At 38.0% G+C, this 18,930-nt stretch overlaps 1 protein-coding gene across 1 annotated transcript in view; it reads left to right on the forward strand.

The window, feature by feature from the left end:
• The window catches only part of pkd1a (polycystic kidney disease 1a), a 139,218-nt gene that overhangs the window by 110,711 nt on the left and 9,577 nt on the right, over positions 1-18,930 (forward strand). The window contains exons 31-45 of the mRNA XM_067440787.1: positions 3,016-3,223; positions 3,421-3,547; positions 4,162-4,278; positions 5,637-5,686; positions 7,519-7,718; positions 8,204-8,276; positions 8,480-8,595; positions 9,286-9,488; positions 10,742-10,936; positions 11,881-12,020; positions 13,752-13,882; positions 14,799-14,919; positions 17,289-17,414; positions 18,064-18,238; positions 18,349-18,636. Coding sequence (XP_067296888.1) covers positions 3,016-3,223; positions 3,421-3,547; positions 4,162-4,278; positions 5,637-5,686; positions 7,519-7,718; positions 8,204-8,276; positions 8,480-8,595; positions 9,286-9,488; positions 10,742-10,936; positions 11,881-12,020; positions 13,752-13,882; positions 14,799-14,919; positions 17,289-17,414; positions 18,064-18,238; positions 18,349-18,636 — 2,270 coding nt within the window. The remainder of the gene's footprint in view (positions 1-3,015; positions 3,224-3,420; positions 3,548-4,161; positions 4,279-5,636; positions 5,687-7,518; positions 7,719-8,203; positions 8,277-8,479; positions 8,596-9,285; positions 9,489-10,741; positions 10,937-11,880; positions 12,021-13,751; positions 13,883-14,798; positions 14,920-17,288; positions 17,415-18,063; positions 18,239-18,348; positions 18,637-18,930) is intronic.

The following is an 18,930-nucleotide window of genomic DNA, read 5'->3' on the forward strand; positions in this document are numbered from 1 at the left end:
TTTATTCAATTATCACAAAAAGTCAAAATAGACAAAACAATCAAATAATGGCAGTGTATACTATTACATAAAAGTGAATTTATTCAATTATTACAAAGTCAAAATGGACAAAACAATCAAATTATGACAGTGTATACTATTACATAAAAGTTAATTTATTCAATTATTACAAAGTCAAAATGGACAAAACAATCAAATTATGGCAGTGTATACTTTTACATAAAAGTGAATTTATTCAATTATCACAAAAAGTCAAAATGGACAAAACAATCAAATTATGACAGTGTATACTATTACATAAAAGTGAATTTATTCAATTATTACAAAGTCAAAATTGACAAAACAATCAAATTATGACAGTGTGTACTATTACATAAAAGTGAATTTATTCAATTATTACAAAGTCAAAATGGACAAAACAATCAAATTATGACAGTGTATACTATTACATAAAAGTGAATTTATTCAATTATCACAAAAAGTCAAAATAGACAAAACAATCAAATTATGACTGTATACTATTACATAAAAGTGAATTTATTCAATTATCACAAAAAGTCAAAATGGACAAAACAATCAAATTATGGCAGTGTATACTTTTACATAAAAGTGAATTTATTCAATTATCACAAAAAGTCAAAATGGACAAAACAATCAAATTATGACAGTGTATACTATTACATAAAAGTGAATTTATTCAATTATTACAAAGTCAAAATAGACAAAACAATCAAATTATGACAGTGTATACTATTACATAAAAGTGAATTTATTCATTTAATACAAAGTCAAAATGGACAAAACAATCAAATTACGGCAGTGTATACTATTACATAAAAGTGAATTTATTCAATTATCACAAAGTCAAAATAGACAAAACAATCAAATTATGGCAGTGTATACTATTACATAAAAGTGAATTTATTCAATTATCACAAAAAGTCAAAATGGACAAAACATTCAAATTACGGCAGTGTATACTATTACATAAAAGTGAATTTATTCAATTATCACAAAAAGTCAAAATGGACAAAACATTCAAATTATGACAGTGTATACTATTACATAAAAGTGAATTTATTCAATTATCACAAAGTCAAAATAGACAAAACAATCAAATTATGACAGTGTATACTATTACATAAAAGTGAATTTATTCAATTATCACAAAGTCAAAATAGACAAAACAATCAAATTATGACAGTGTATACTATTACATAAAAGTGAATTTATTCAATTATCACAAAAAGTCAAAATGGACAAAACATTCAAATTACGGCAGTGTATACTATTACATAAAAGTGAATTTATTCAATTATCACAAAAAGTCAAAATGGACAAAACATTCAAATTACGGCAGTGTATACTATTACATAAAAGTGAATTTATTCAATTATCACAAAAAGTCAAAATGGACAAAACAATCAAATTACGGCAGTGTATACTATTACATAAAAGTGAATTTATTCAATTATCACAAAAAGTCAAAATGGACAAAACAATCAAATTACGGCAGTGTATACTATTACATAAAAGTGAATTTATTCAATTATCACAAAGTCAAAATGGACAAAACAATCAAATTACGGCAGTGTATACTATTACATAAAAGTGAATTTATTCAATTATTACAAAGTCAAAATGGACAAAACAATCAAATTATGACAGTGTATACTATTACATAAAAGTGAATTTATTCAATTATCACAAAGTCAAAATGGACAAAACAATCAAATTACGGCAGTGTATACTATTACATAAAAGTGAATTTATTCAATTATTACAAAGTCAAAATGGACAAAACAATCAAATTATGACAGTGTATACTATTACATAAAAGTGAATTTATTCAATTATCACAAAAAGTCAAAATGGACAAAACAATCAAATTATGACAGTGTATACTATTACATAAAAGTGAATTTATTCAATTATTACAAAAAGTCAAAATGGACAAAACAATCAAATTATGACAGTGTGTACTATTACATAAAAGTGAATTTATTCAATTATCACAAAAAGTCAAAATGGACAAAATCAAATTATGACAGTGTATACTATTACATAAAAGTGAATTTATTCAATTATCACAAAAAGTCAAAATGGACAAAATCAAATTATGACAGTGTATACTATTACATAAAAGTGAATTTATTCAATTATCACAAAAAGTCAAAATGGACAAAACAATCAAATTATGGCAGTGTATACTTTTACATAAAAGTGAATTTATTCAATTATCACAAAAAGTCAAAATGGACAAAACAATCAAATTATGACAGTGTATACTATTACATAAAAGTGAATTTATTCAATTATCACAAAAAGTCAAAATGGACAAAACAATCAAATTATGACAGTGTATACTATTACATAAAAGTGAATTTATTCAATTATCACAAAAAGTCAAAATGGACAAAACAATCAAATTATGGCAGTGTATACTATTACATAAAAGTGAATTAATTCAATTATTACAAAGTCAAAATGGACAAAACAATCAAATTATGACAGTGTGTACTATTACATAAAAGTGAATTTATTCAATTATCACAAAAAGTCAAAATGGACAAAAAAATCAAATTATGACAGTGTATACTTTTACATAAAAGTGAATTTATTCAATTATCAAAATATATAACACTGGCTTAGTGGTTTTTGGATATTTTACAGCAAAAATACTACATAGTGCACCTTTAAAACAGGCAAAATGATCTGCCGACGGGTTGAGAAAAATAATCTTGTTTCTGATTGAATGCTTGTTTCTTTCCAGAACAGAAATAAGGTTATTTTTCTTACCCCATTGGCAGATAATCTTGCTTGTTTTAAGCAAAAACTCACTTGATAGCAAAAATATCCTGTCATTTTACTTACCTAGTAAATACATCTTGATTTAAGAATATTTAGATATTTGGACTGGCAACAAAAACAAAAACTAAAAACTAAATAAGAAGAGCATTTTTTGCAGTGCAAAACCAAACTTGCTGTTGTCTGACCTGTATTTGGTGTGTGCAGAGGAGGCGGAGCTCCGCCACTGGCCGCGGCTGCTGTCCTGGGAGCTGCAGAGGGCGGTGTGTGAGTCTCACCTGTGGCTTTCGCTTTGGGAGCGCCCCCCGCGGAGCCCCTTCACGCGGCTGCAGCGGCTCACCTGCTGCTCGCTGCTCATGCACCTCTGCATGCTGGCTAACGCTGTGTGGTACGGCACCGTCGCCTATAGCCACAGGTGAACGTTACTGTCATACTGAACGCTTTTGTGTCTTTTATTGTGCAGGTGCAGATGTATATGCTAGTGGTCAAAAGTTTAAGATAATAAAGTTTTTTGAAGAAATTGTCTCCTGCTCACCAAGCAGAAACATCTTTCAAAAAAGCATAAAATCATAATTCTCATGTTCTGATGAATTGTATGAATGTGTGCTGTAGCTCTACGCCGGTGTCTCAGCTGGTCTCGGTGAATGTGGAGACTCTGTGGGCGGGGCTTGTGAGCTGTCTGCTGGTCTATCCCATCTACCTGCTCGTCTTCTGCCTCTTCAGACTCAGCCGCAGTAAGGTGAGACACACACACACACACACACACACACACACACACACACACACACACACACACACACACATCACCTGCTCTGAAGACCAGTGTTGCCACAGTTACTTTGAAAAAGTAATGTGATTACTGATTACTCCTTTGAAAAGTAACTGTTACTTTACAGATTACTTGATTTTAAAAGTAACGAAATAAGATTACAAGTTACTTTATTAGTTACATTCAGCAGTTTCCGACAACACTCCCGCCGCCTCAACATAGAAATGACGACCGTTTTTACCAACACTCACTTTATCAGAAGTGCATTTTTAACAGTAATGTCAACAATGTCTCTCCTGACAGTTTAAGTTGAAATTAAAAAATGATTCCTGAAAAAAATACTCTCCCCGAGACGCAAGAAGAAAGCAAAAATATATATTTAAATTTAGTACTAAGGAAAAGGACTAAAATAGTAACTCACAGTTACTTGGATAAGTTTCTTTAATCTGATTACTGGTTTGGAAATAGTAACGCGTTAGATTACTCATTACTCGAAAAAAGTAGTCAGATTAGAGTAACGCGATACTAAGGAACTGTCATCACTACTGAAGACATCACCATTAAAAAGCTTCATCTCTTTTAAGGTCTCTGTGGAGCAGCTTCCTCCTCAGGTGGACCAGGAGTCTCTAGAGATCGACGACTTCCTGGATAACTCGTTGACGGGAAGCTCTTTTCTGATGTTGAATGGGATTCCTGGAGAGGTACGTTAGAATTTGGCGGATGATGTACTTAACTGTGGTCTCCACTGGTACACAAACAGAAGTGAAGTGACATGTGAAGGCCAAAATGATATTCTCTGAATTTGTCCTCTGAATTTAACCCATCTAAGTTAGTGCAGACACTTTAGGAGAAGGGAGTACTGAACACACACACACACACAAACACACACTGCAAACCGTGGACACATTTCCGGAGCAGACCATTTTTTGCTGTGGCACACAGGGAACGATTCTGGGTCCCTTGCTCAAGGGCACTTCAGTCATTGTCATTTCCTGCCAGTATTGAGAGGGGAAATTTTTATATATATATATATATATATATATATATATATATATATATATATATATATATATATATATATATATATATATATATATATATATATATATATACACCGATAAGAAATAACATTATGAAATATTATTCTGACACCTTTTTATCAGAACCAGCATTAACTTCTTGAGCAATGTTGTCTTTTGTCTTTTTTTGTCCTGATCTGGGTATATATAAACAATAATTAAATACTTTATGATTGAAATGGCATATCATGGTTTTGGCGTCTGTGAGATTGACTGCAGTTCAATCCGCTGAACTGAACCTCAGTCACTGAACACTGCGATCAGAACGGCTAGAGGGACTTTCATGCAGGTCTGTTTTTTATTCAAAATGAAAATACAATATAAGTAGATGTATTTTTATTTATTCTGACAGAGACCCAGATGTGTTTCTCTCCTACCTTTCATGAGGTGCAAATTGAAATGTGTATCAGCCTGCATTTGCTGAATGCCTTGTTTGCACACAGAGGCAGAGAGAAACGTCCACAAAGACCTTCTCATTATATTTTTCAAAGTCATGGCTGATTTATTTTATTTCTCTCTGGTGCGCTGAGGACAAACTAAATGTAATGGTTAGGAAATGAATGTCTGCATCTTGAAAGGTGCTTTTTGTCCTCTTTATAGCCCATATGCTGCAGTTTAGTTTGTCACAGGCGTCTCCGAATGCCACATTTCCAGGCCGGTTTCTATTAGAATGAAAAACATGATGACGTTTGAGTTGAAAACTGAGACAAGAAGAACACCAGTATGAGCTGATATATACAAACTCACATCCTCCTGAGTCTATTGTGTTCCTGCAGAACAATAGCTCAACATCTCTCTCTCTCTCTCTCTCTCTCTCGCTCTCTCTCTCGCTGTCTCTCGCTCTCTCTCGCTCTCTCTCGCTCTCTCTCGCTGTCTCTCTCTCGCTGTCTCTCTCTCTCTCTCTCTCTCTCTCTCTCTCTCTCTCTCTCTCTCTCTCTCTCTCTCTCTCTCTCTCTCTCTCTCTCTCTCTCTCTCTGCAGACATACTCAGAGGAGACCAACATTGACCTGCCCACTCCTTCCACTAAGAGGTAAGCATGAGGTGGCATCAGGTTGCCATGGTTATAGACACACTTAAACTCAGCTCATTAAAGAGACCTGCCGAGTGCAAAACATCCTTTACATTAAACAAGATTATTATATTTAAATGAAACCTAAACTAAAACAATAACAGTTGCATTTTGTTGCTTGAAAATAAAGTATATGTTAACTGCAATAAAGTATCAAGAATCATCAAGATTTAACAATATAAAAATAAATAGTATATAACAAAATATATAGTCAAAATATTGAAAGATGCTACTAGAGTAGATAAATAATACTAAAATAACACTGGGTTTGTGGGTTTATTTTTTATGTATATTTTTATTTTTTGACAATGTTTAATAATGTATGGGTGGTGGGTAAAAAAATATAAAATAAACAGTATAACAAAAAAACTGAGTGGTTAAATAAATGATTTTAAATAAATGAGAATTAAATCGTAAGATAATAAAATTTGGTGAGTGGATGAATAAATGACTGCAAGTGCATCAAAGAGTCAATGAATGACTGACTGAATTAATAAGTATGAATGAATGAATGAATGCTGAGTGATTCATTTTGAGTCAATACAAGAAACAATTAGTGAGTGAGTCAGTGAGTGAGTCAGTGAGTGAGTCAGTGGGTGAGTGAGTCAGTGGGTGAGTGAGTCAGTGAGTGAGTGAGTCAGTGAGTGAGTGAGTCAGTGAGTGAGTCAGTGAGTGAGTCAGTGAGTGAGTCAGTGAGTGAGTCAGTGAGTGAGTCAGTGAGTGAGTCAGTGAGTGAGTGAGTCAGTGAGTGAGTCAGTGAGTGAGTCAGTGAGTGAGTCAGTGAGTGAGTCAGTGAGTGAGTGAGTCAGTGAGTGAGTGAGTCAGTGAGTGAGTGAGTCAGTGAGTGAGTGAGTCAGTGAGTGAGTCAGTGAGTCAGTGAGTGAGTCAGTGTGTGAGTCAGTGTGTGAGCAAGTCAGTCAGTGAGTGAGTGAGTGAGCGAGTGAGTGAGTGACTGACTGAATGACTGTGTGCGTGTGTGTGAGTGATTGACTGAATGAGTGGGTGTGAGTCAGTGAGTCAGTGAGTGAGTGAGTCAGTGTGAGTAAATGAGTGAGTGAGTCAGTGAGTGAGTCAGTGAGTCAGTGAGTGAGTCAGTGAGTGAGTGTGTAAGTCAGTGAGTGAGTGAGTGAGTAAATGAGTGTGAGTGAGTGAGTGAGTGAGTGAGTCAGTGAGTGAGTGAGTGAGTCAGTGAGTCAGTGAGTGAGTGAGTGAGTGAGTGAGTGAGTGAGTGAGTGAGTGAGTGAGTGAGTGTGTGAGTGTGTGAGTGAGTGTGTGTGTGAGAGTGAGTCAGTGAGTGAGTGAGTCAGTGAGTCAGTGAGTGAGTCAGTGAGTCAGTGAGTGAGTGAGTGAGTGAGTGAGTGAGTGTGTGAGTGAGTCAGTGAGTCAGTGAGTCAGTGAGTGAGTGAGTGAGTGAGTGAGTGAGTCAGTGAGTGAGTGAGTGAGTGAGTGAGTGAGTGAGTGTGTGAGTGTGTGAGTGAGTCAGTGAGTCAGTGAGTGAGTCAGTGAGTGAGTGTGAGTTTGTGTGTGTGTGAGTGAGTGTGTGAGTGAGCGAGCGAGCGAGTGACTGACTGAGTGTGAGTGTGTGTGAGTGAATGAGTGAGTGTGAGTCAGTAAGTGAGTGAGTGAGTCAGTCAGTCAGTGGGTGACGAAGTGAGTTGGACTGTCGGTCATTCAGTCAGTCAGTCAGTGAGTGAGCGAATCAGTGAGTCAGTGAGTCAGTGAGCGAGTGAGTGTGAATGTGTGTGAGTGAGAGAGAAACTGAGTGAATCTCTGGCCCTGTTCTTCCGCTGCAGTCTTCAGAGGTGGAGCATTCCTGACTGTGATTGGCCGGATGTGTTGACTGATCCGTCTGTGGAGATGGGGCCGGTGTTTCCCCCTCGCCTCAAGAGAGGTCAGGGCAGCAGACATCTGGGAGTGGACATCACCTTCAGTCCTGACGACGAGGACACCATCTGTGACAACAGCCACAGGAACAAATACTTCTCTTCTTCAGGTGACAGGCTGGCTTCAATACATTTACTGTTCTCTCTTTAATGCCACCGTGTACTTATGCATATTACTTGTTTACTCAGTACTTAAAGGGATAGTTCACTTTAAAATGAAAATTCTCTCATCATTTACTTTCAAGTTGTTTCTAACCTGAATGAGTTTCTTTCTTCAGCTGAACACAAGGGAAGATATTTTGAAGAATGTCAGTAACCAAACAGTTAACTGGAGCCATTGACTTACATAGTATTTTTTCCCCTACTATGTAAGTCAATGGCTCCAGTTAACTGTTTGGTTACTCACATTCTTCAAAATATCTTCCCTTGTGTTCAGCTGAAGAAAGAAACTCATACAGGTTAGAAACAACTTGAGGGCAAGTAAAGGATGACAGAATATTCATTTTAAAGTGAACTATCCCTTTAAGCACATACTTAATGCATGTGTCAGTAGAATAGAGCTGGTTGTTGATTGGATGATGACTTTGATTGACAGATGAGGATCTAATCAAGCGTATTTTGGCCGATGGACAGCTGCTGTCTCAGACGGACAGTGACATGGGCGAGCTGTAAGTCACACCATTTCAGCCTGTGGATCTTTAAAAAGAATTCAAATACCTTAAATGTGAACAATGTAAGGTCCTGACAACCATTTAAACACTTTATAGTGTATACAATGTTTCTGAAAGAAGTCTGCTCATCATGCCTGCATTTATTTGATCAAATAAATAATGCAACCTTGCTGTGTGTGTGTGTGTGTGTGTGTGTGTAGATCCAGTATATTCGGGGATAAGACAGAAGTGATTCTACTGCAAAAGATGAATGAACCTATTCCATGTGGGGCCTTTAGACGAGACCCACCCAAAACTGCCTTTACTTCACGCACAGGTACACTCACACTCTCTCACACACACTCTCTCACACACACTCTCTCACACACTCTCTCATACTCTCTCATACACACTCTCTCACACGCTCTCTTATACTCTCTCATACACACTCTCTCACACACTCTCTCATACACACTCTCTCACACACTCTCTCATACTCTCTCATACACACTCTCTCACACGCTCTCTCATACTCACTCTCTCATACACTCTCTCTCACACGCTCTCTCATACTCTCTCATACACACTCTCTCACACGCTCTCTCATACTCTCTCATACACACTCTCTCACACGCTCTCTCATACTCTCTCATACACACTCTCTCACACGCTCTCTCATACTCTCTCATACACACTCTCTCACACGCTCTCTCATACTCTCTCATACACACTCTCTCACACGCTCTCTCATACTCTCATACACACTCTCTCACACGCTCTCTCATACTCTCTCATACACACTCTCTCACACACTCTCTCATACTCTCTCATACACACTCTCTCACACACTCTCTCATACTCTCTCATACACACTCTCTCACACACTCTCTCATACTCACTCTCTCATACACTCTCTCTCACACTCTCTCATATACACTCTCTCACACACACTCTCTCACACACACTCTTTCACACACACTCCCTCATACACTCTCTCTCTCTCTCTCTCTCTCTCTCTCTCTCTCAGTGGTCACGGATGTGTGTAAGCCCAGACCGTTTCCTCCTTTATGTGGATTGGCTGCTCTGTGGGCCAGCTGGGTGGGGCTTATCCTGTCCACCAGCCTGTCAATGTGGTTGGGGCGGAGCTTCAGCGAGGGCGTGGCTCTGATGTGGCTCATCTCCTGCATTTTCAGCTTCCTGTCATCATTCCTCATTCTCGAACCTCTGAAGGTGCATACACACACACACACACGCATGACAGCAGCTTACACACCATTAACCTATACATGGAGCACTGTATTGTAAACTGCTTTTTCACACTCTCAAACATTTGGTGTAGATCTGAGTTGATCTGACATTGATTTGAGTTTGGTTGGTGTGAAATCGGTTCAGAAATCCCAGCTATAACTAGCAAACCAGCATAGGCTGGATCATGTAAAGTTTTGTAAAGTTGTAATCATGTAAAGTTTTGAATTAAAATCGAACTGATATATGATTTGTCAGTGTCCAAATCCACTCACTCGTTTTCCTTCACTCCTCTAGTGCAGTTTTTTTTAACAGGAATCCTCCAGAAGGTTCTTAGGGATCCACAGAAAATTTTGAAGAATAAAAAACAAAGCAAAAATGGAGAAAGTCTCCCAAACATTCAAACTGTTTCATATTTCTTGCCGGTTACATACCAGAATTACATGCCAGGTATACACATACCATTTCCAGAATTGTATATGTTTGCTTTTATCTTTCTAGTGAGCTTCTCTCACTTTAGTCCCCTTGATCTCGCTCACTGGGGTTGTAAGGCAGTTTTCCTAACGCAGTACTTGAGCTGCTTACAGACATTTATTGTGAAAGTTGCTTATATAAATCATTTTTAATTGAAAATGTTCTTTTTTGCGTTTATACAAAAATCCTCCAAAAAATGAAATTTCTGTCATGACTCACGCTCATGTTATGAGGTTCTTTCTTCTGCTGATCACAAAACAAGATATTTGGAAGAATATCGATAACCAAACATTTGATGGAGCCCATTAGTTTGATGGAGCCCATAGTATTTTGTTCCTACTATGGAAGTCAGTGGGGTCCATCAACTGTTTAGTTCCCCATATTCTTCAACATTATGTCGTGTTCAGCAGAACAAAGAAACTCATACAGGTTTAGGAGGGTCAATGTAATGAGTAAATGATGACAGAATTTTCATTTTGGGGTGAACTATCCCTTTAAGTATAGCCAATTTAAGTTTGGAAGCAATATGTTGCATTTATAATACCACGCTTACTATTTATCGGACAGTTAAAAACAGTTTAAAAGATTCATTATATATTTGGGGGTACTTGGCATCATAAAGTTTGAAAACCCCTGCTCTAGTGGACTAATGTAGGGAATAGGGGGCGATTACGATCACAGCCTAGTAGTGAAAATGCAGACAATCCCAGTTTCAAATCCAGATTTGTTCACTGATTGTCCTGTGTGTGTGTGTGTGTGTTCAGGTGTTGTTAGAGGGTGTGTATTTCTCCCTGGTGGCGGGGCGTCTGCGAGCTGAAGAGCAGGATGTGCTGGTGGACTGTCCGCGTGTGGAGCGGGTCGTTCAGCGGATCCCTCGAGTGCGTCCTCCGCAGGGCTTCGCCCTCTCGCAGGCCAGAGAGGAGGCGCGCAAAGTCCGCCTGCTGCACACCATGCTGAAGGTACGACAACCACAGGGTCACAACAGCCGGATTCAATTCAGACAACACTGAGTCCCGTCCACACGAAGCAGAGCTTTCCCAATCCTGTCTTTTTTCCCCCTCGTTACAAGAAATATCTGCGTCCATACGAGAGCAATGAAAACGACTCAGTGATGTAGTATACCTGCCAGGCCAGTATGCGGCGCTGTCATTCTGCCACAGATATATAAACTAAAAACAGAGAAGAAGTGTTGTGGCTAGAAGGGGTACAGCAGTGGTCGGAGGTGAGGCAAAATCTCACGATAAAATAACAATAAATACGTTTGCTACTTAACAGATGTGTTTTATTAACGCCTACACCTACCCCAACCCATAACCTACCCTTACAATTATGCAGATATGATACTTAAATGACGCGATATTGATGTGTGCTTTCCCAGTGCCTGTAGTTGTATCCCTTAACTCTTTCACCGTGCTGGACGTAGTGTGATGACATCACCGTTTCAGAGAATATATGGATTGGCCGTTCACACGAAAACGGAAGATGATCGTTTTCAGATTTATCCGCTTTGGGACCCGGTTTCAGAAAAATATCGGATTCATGCTTTCAAAGAGCCGGATCCGTGTGGACGAAACGTGAATTAGCGGTTCATTTCCGAGTTGACTGATTGCTCATAGAGGTTTCCTAGAAGTCCTTTGTCAGCTTGGAAATCGTTTCCAAATAGCTTCCCCATTCGCCCGCATTATAAAGCCGTCTTTGTCATGGCTGACAGCCGCCACACATACTCAGATCCATTAAGAGATCTGCACTCTGATTGGTCTGTCAGCTGGGATTGACGTTTATTTTTGTCCCGTTTGACATGATTGACGTCTTTTTTCAGTGACAGAAGTACTTGTGAATGTGAAGCAGTGTGTGTTTGAATAATGGTTCACTTTTATTGTTGACTTTTGCTGTGAACTGACAGGGCTTCCTGCTCTACATGCTGTTCCTGCTGGTGGTTTTACTGCTCAACTACTCCGACTCGGCCAAAGACGGCCATCGCCTGCGACTTCACACTCAACTGCAGGATCATTTCCTTACTGAACACTTCAACAACATCAGCAGGTACTACACACACACACACACACACACACACACACTGCTGTTAATACAGATGGAGCTCATTTAGCGTTACGTGTCTTTTGTCAGTACAGACTCGGTGAGCTTTATTTTGTCTATCCAGTCTGGCGTAAACACGAGGTCTGTCTGTCTGACTGTACACTTTTAAAGGGTTAAACTTTCTTTTCTTTCTAATAAATATTTGTTTAATTTACTAATTATGAATTTCAAAATTGATATTATTAAGTAATAATAATCTGTTTATTAATTATTGTGTAATTAATAGTTTGATTTAGATTTTTATAAATTAACTAAAATGTATGAAAAAAAAAAAAAATATATATATATATATATATATATATATATATATATATATATATATATATATATATATATATATATATATATATATATATATATATATATATACACTATAAATGTTGTGTGCAAATCTAGCTTTAATGTTTTGACATTTTAACACTTTCCTTTTCTAATAAAATGTTAATATAATTTGATATTAATCAATATTTTCATGTTTATTGATTCTATTTAGCGTTTTTATTTAATATTTTTTAAATCAATATATGTATTAATTATAATTAAATTATTTTGGCAAACTTTCCTTTTCTAAATTTTTTTTATATAATTTGAGAATTAATTTGAGAATTTTAATGAATATTAAATTTTTTATACATTTTATTCTTTTTTTGATTTAATATTTTTTAAATCAATATATGTTTTCATTATAATTAAATAATAGTTTATTGATGTTATTAATATTATTGTCAGCGTTATTGGTATTATTAATTATTATGAATAATAATAATAATAATAGATTTATTATTATTGCGGGGGGGGGGGGGGGGTATAACAAAAATGAATAAAAAAGTAAAAATAAGGAAAAATACAAACAATCAACACATAAAAGCGTTTCCGAACCGAAGTCTTCAGTTCCGCTTTAAACTGGTCTCGGCTCTGAACTGCTCTCTGGGCAGCCGGCTCCAAAGCTCGATCTCCCATCATGGTACGGAGCCTGGTGGTGGGAATATTGATCATATTCAAATCAATATTGATATCAATATTAATCAAATTAACATTCATTTATTTATATTAATATTTATCAATGGAAATATTCATTAATTATAATTTAACATTTATAAATATTAATATTGGTTTTAATAATATTAGTATTAAAATAACAGTATTTTATGTTCATTTTCCCCACACAATTTATAAACTCGTGGTGTGAATCCACCTGTTAAAAACACTACATCAACAAACTGTCAGCTCTGATCTGACGCATCAACACACACACACAGACACACACACACGAGTCTGACCTGACTGAGAGAAACAAAACAACACGGAAAGACAGAACTAGAGTCTGTAAAAAGTGTGTTGTTGATCGGGATTCATCAGGCTTGCCTTGGTTCCTTCAGCACTAAAGCGTAGATTATTTGAATTTTTTTCTTCAGGATGGCGTGCACTGATGAATCCCGATCAACATCACACTTTTTACCGACTCTAGTTCTGTCTTTCCGTGTTGTTTTGTTTCTCTCAGTCAGGTCAGACTCATGTGTGTGTGTGTGTGTGTGTTGATGCATTAGATCAGAGCTGACAGTTTGTTGACGTAGTGTTAACAGGTGGATTCACACCACGAGTCTCTCTAAGAGTCATAGACCACACACACACACACACACACACGTGTCTCTAACTTGTGAGATCATCTGTCTGCAGCCGTGAGGATGTATGGGCGTGGCTCTTGGACTCCCTGTTACCACGGTTACTGGATGGGCGGGTCCTGATGGAGAAGACGGGCAGCCTGCTGATTGGTCGACCCCGCCTCCGACAGCTGAGAGCGCAGCCAGGTGCTCCACCAGCACAGAAATATTAGAAATATTAATCAATTATATAAAATATTAACTTAAAGGGTTAGTGCACCGAAAAATGAAACTGATGTCATTAACTCCTCACCCTAATGTCGTCCCACACCCGTAAGACCTCCGTTCATCTTCACACACAGTTTAAGATATTTAATATTTAGTCCGAGAGCGTATGCAAGTGTATGCACACTATACTGTCCATGTCCAGGTAATGAAAAGGTAGGCAAAACTTTATTCAGCATTGTCTTCTCTTCCGCGTTTGTTTTCAAACCTCAAAAGATTCAAACGATCGTGTATCAGAAGATTGATTCGTGATTCGGATCGCCAATGTCACGTGATTTTAGCAGTTTGACAGTTTGACACGTGATTCGAATCAATGGGTCATAACCGTTTGAATCTTTATTTGAGGTTTGAAAACAAACCCGGAAGAGAAGGCAATGCTGAATAAAGTCGTAGTTTTTGTTATTTTTGGACCAAAATGTATTTTCGATGCTTCAAGAGACTCTGATTAACCCACTGATGTCTCATATGGACTACTCTGATGATGTTTTTATTCCCTTTCTGGACATGGACAGTATAGTGTGCATATATTTATTCAAAAGACAGAAAGCCCCCAGACTAAATCTAAAATATCTTAAACTGTGTGTGAAGATGAACGGAGGTCTTACGGGTGTGGAACGACATTAGGGGGAGGAGTTAATGAAAGAAATATGAACTTACGGTGAACTAACCCTTTAAAGGTGGAGTTAAGGTGTTTAACTTCCAGCACTCATTATTATTGGGAAAAACAATTATAATTTAAGTTTATAATTTAAAGTTTTGCTACTTACACATTCTTAAGAAACATAAACACACAAACTGCTGTCACCTCATGAACTTTTTTTCCCTCGCTGTCTTCCAGAATGTCCCCTCAGTGGCTATTTCCCAGCATCCTCGTGGTTTGGGTGTGTCCCAGCCGGGTGGGCGGAGTCAGCCTCGGGATTGGTGCAGAACTGGAGTATTAGTACAGCGCAGAGCAGCGGGTAAGAGTCACATGACAGGTTTGTTGTAGTCAAGGGGGAAATCTAGCGCTCGGAAAGCGTTCCACCCATAGGGGCGGCCATTCCTAACCAAGCCATCACCTGCTGTTAGCATCCCATTGACTCCCATTCATTTTTGAGTCACTTTGACAGTGAATAACTTTACATCTGAGACGTTTAAAGACTCCATCTGTCCATTGTTTATTTATAAAGAAACACGACAATGCATAAAAGGCTCCATTACCTTGTATCTTACACTATCGCCCCGCAGAAGCTGTTTTTTGTAAAAATAGGCTAACGATTGTGTCATAACCAACGCTGTCGCAAAGTTGAGAAATTACCGTATAGACCTGAGGAGACGCTCAGAAACAATCTTTTACTGTCTATGAGGCAGTCGGGGGGACGTGGAGACATAAAGTCTGATAAAGTCAAGGGGGAAGAATGGGGAGAAGCCGATAGTGAGCCAAAAGCAACGGGAGAAAACATTTAAACAACGTGATTCAGCTTTCACTTTCCACAACTACTAGAAGACCTACAGCTGTCCGACAGGAGGCTCACGTCACATCTACGTCCTCAAGCTCAGTCTGAGCCGGCGCAGTACACTCAGCCGTCAGGAAGTGAGTGCTTCAAAATGACTTCACTTTTCACCGTTGAAGTCTATGGGGTCGCTGTGTCCATTTCTTTTACTGTCTATGGTTGTAGTAATGGGAAGTTCAGATCATTTTACTGACTCGGATCTTTGAATCTCGTTCATCAAAGTGAACAAATCTTTTTTTCGAGTCATTTCGTTCATTCAATTCAATTGTTAGATGTTAATAATCAAATCCCTCAACACATCAACTTAAAGGACAACTCCGGTGAGAAATGACCCTAGGGGTAATTAACAGATGGTTACCGAGTAGATCGATCTCTGGGATGCGCTTTCATGGAAATCGAATGTAAGAGTTTTATCTTTAAAAACAGATTTGCTTATAACACTAGTCTATGGGGCACAGGGTAGTGAAATTAAATGGCTAGTTAATACCACTAACAAGGCTCAAAATAGCCACGAGCGCTGTGCTAAGTGAGCTGGTCGATAGGAATTAAGTTTGTAAAATCTAATTACAAAGACATTTTCTATTTCCGGAAACAACGGACCATATGAGATTCAGTCAGTTCATCACTTAGCACAACGCTCGTGGCTCGTCTCATCGAGACTGTTTTCCAAGATGGCTGCCGTCTGTAAACACGTAATGTACTGTCTTTATAAAGTATCGTCTTATTAAACTCTTTGTTTACTTCAAAAGTTCTCAATGCTTCGGTTTGCATGTGTGGACCCTCATTATGCTGCCGTGTTAGTGTGAGGCTATTTTGAGCCTTGTTAGTGGTATTAACTAGCGACTTAATTTCACTTACTCTGTGCCCCCTAGACATGCGTTATAAGCTAATCTGTGTTTAGAGATAAAACTTTTTACAATTGATTTTCATGAAAATGCATCCCAGAGAATGATCTACTTGGTAACCATCTGTTAATTACACCTAGGGTCATTTCTCACCGGAGTTGTCCTTTAAGCGACGTTGATCACATGTAGAATAAGAAAAAAATGCAATGCAAGGACAAAATATAAGAACCGGACACGGTTGATTCATTGCTTATCTGGGTCTTCATTCCGGCTGTGCAGTTTCCCTCTCCTCCCGATCTGAGTCGCTCCGCTCCTTCATAAGCTGATAAATACGGATAAAGTTGAGGAAAGCCAAACTGGACATCCCAGAATGCATTGGACACGTCAAGTGAGAGAAACGGCTACTGTGAATTAAAACGCCTGTGCAAACTAGCACATTAAATAGACTCATTTAAAATGTCGGTAACACTTTAGTAAAGGGAACACACATTCACTATTAACTATGACTTCTGCCTCAGTAAACTCCTAATTTACGGCTTATTAATAGTTAGTAAGGTAGTTTTTGTAGCATTTAGGTTTAGGTATTGGGTCGGATTAAGGGATGTAGAATAAGGTCATGCAGAATAAGGCATTAATATGAGCTTTATGAGTACTAATACACAGACAATATCCTCGTAATATGCATGATAATAAGCAACTAGTTAATAACTGAACATTAAAATAAAGTGTCACCAAAATGTCTATATATATATATATATATAAAAGAACATGACACACTCATGGTTTGGTACATTATGTTCTGAAATACAAGGGTCAAATAAACTCAATACTGGAGCCTCAAGCTCCTGAACCAATGTCTGCCTCGTGCACATGTCACTGAGATTCTCATGAAGGTTTGATGTGTGTGTGTGTGTGTGTGTGTGTGTGTGTGTGTGTGTGTGTGTGTGTGTGTGTGTGTGTGTGTGTGTGTGTGTGTGTGTGTGTGTGTAGCGTGTGGCACTGGGGGCAGGTGTCTGTCTATAGCAGCGCTGGATTCGTGCAGGATCTCAGCAGGAACATGCAGGACTCCAGAGCTCTGGTCAAACAACTCAACACACACCAGTGGCTCGACCCGCTGTGAGTGTACACACACACACACATCCAATACATACTAATCAGTTAGCAAGGATATACAACAAAAGTCATTTTGGAGGAACTTAAAATCAGTTTCATCATTCATAAACTATATTAATGTGTATTTTACAATTTACTTTACCAATTATCAGTCATGTTGAAAATAACTTACTTTTTTTCATTATTTATCATTAACAATCTATTAATATGTAATATTTCCAATTCAAATTATAATTAATTTTTAACTATAGTTTATTAATATTGATATTATGATTGTTATTGGTATTATTATGCATATAGATCATACTCAAATAAATATTCATATCAGTATTAATAGAATGAACATTTAATCATTTTATATTGATACTTATGTTAATATTCATACATGTTTTAGTAAATATGTGAATATTAATATTTATAAATATCATTAAAGCAAAAGAAAATGACCAATTATCAATCTTGTTGATGTTGAAATTAACTTTTTTCATTATTTCTAATTACCGTTTTTTTTTTTTTTTTTTTTTTTTTTGATTTTGCAAATGACTATTGCATGGCACGAAGAGTATTTAATTTTCCATGAAATGAATGAAAGCGAGTGAATCATACAGCCAGTCCTCTGAGGGTTCGTGTGTGTGTTTGTGTGTGTGTTCAGGACGAGGGCCCTGTTCGTGGAGTTTCCCCTCTATAACATCAACACGGATCTGTTGGCCGTCTTCACGTTCCTGTTGGAGTTCCCCGTGTCTGAGCGCGCTCAGTTGAGTCTGGACCTCAAAACCTGCAGCCTCCACATGCTCAGCCACGGCATGGACCTGCCCCTGTTCCTCACGGTAACCCTCAGCCAATCACAAAACACTGCTTTTGAAAACTGATCCCATTATTTATGTCCATTCAGTTTTGCTGCCAGAGGTTCATTGCGTTCTCTCTCTGTCGATCACAGCTCCTGCTGCTGGTCTTCGTGATTTATTTCGCTGTTCGTGAGGGTATGATCGTCCGGAAACAGGGGCTTGGATACTTTCTGCGCTTGTGGAATATAGCAAGTGTTTGCAGTCTGCTGTTGGCGATTTGTGTCGTCTCTCTCCACCTGAGTCGCTCCGTTCTGTCCGCCCACCAATGGGGGTCATTTCTACAAGAACGGGACACATTCACAGACTTCTTTCCTCTGGCCCAACAGAACCAGGTTTTGACCCAACTCAGCGCGGCCCTGCTCTTCCTGCTGGTGCTCAAGGTGAGCAAACGGGACTCAAACACATGACTTTGCCATTGTTAGCAACAGACCTCACTGGTTCTTGTGGAAGCTCAAACATGCTAGCGTGAGGTGAGAATGACCCTCATTTTTCTTGTGCGTCAAGCAAGCACACTTGAGTTTCTGTTTGCCAAATTTGCAGACTGATCTCATGAAATGGCGTATATATGACACGCCAATTCGTATGCCATCAAGACGCATAATCGCTTTTTAGCGTGTTTATCAACGCTGTTTCATTCTATCCCCCTACACTACCCCTAAACCTACCCAACACAC

Source organism: Pseudorasbora parva, chromosome 4 (genome assembly GCF_024679245.1).
Source record: "Pseudorasbora parva isolate DD20220531a chromosome 4, ASM2467924v1, whole genome shotgun sequence".
Taxonomy (NCBI): Eukaryota; Metazoa; Chordata; class Actinopteri; order Cypriniformes; family Gobionidae; genus Pseudorasbora; species Pseudorasbora parva.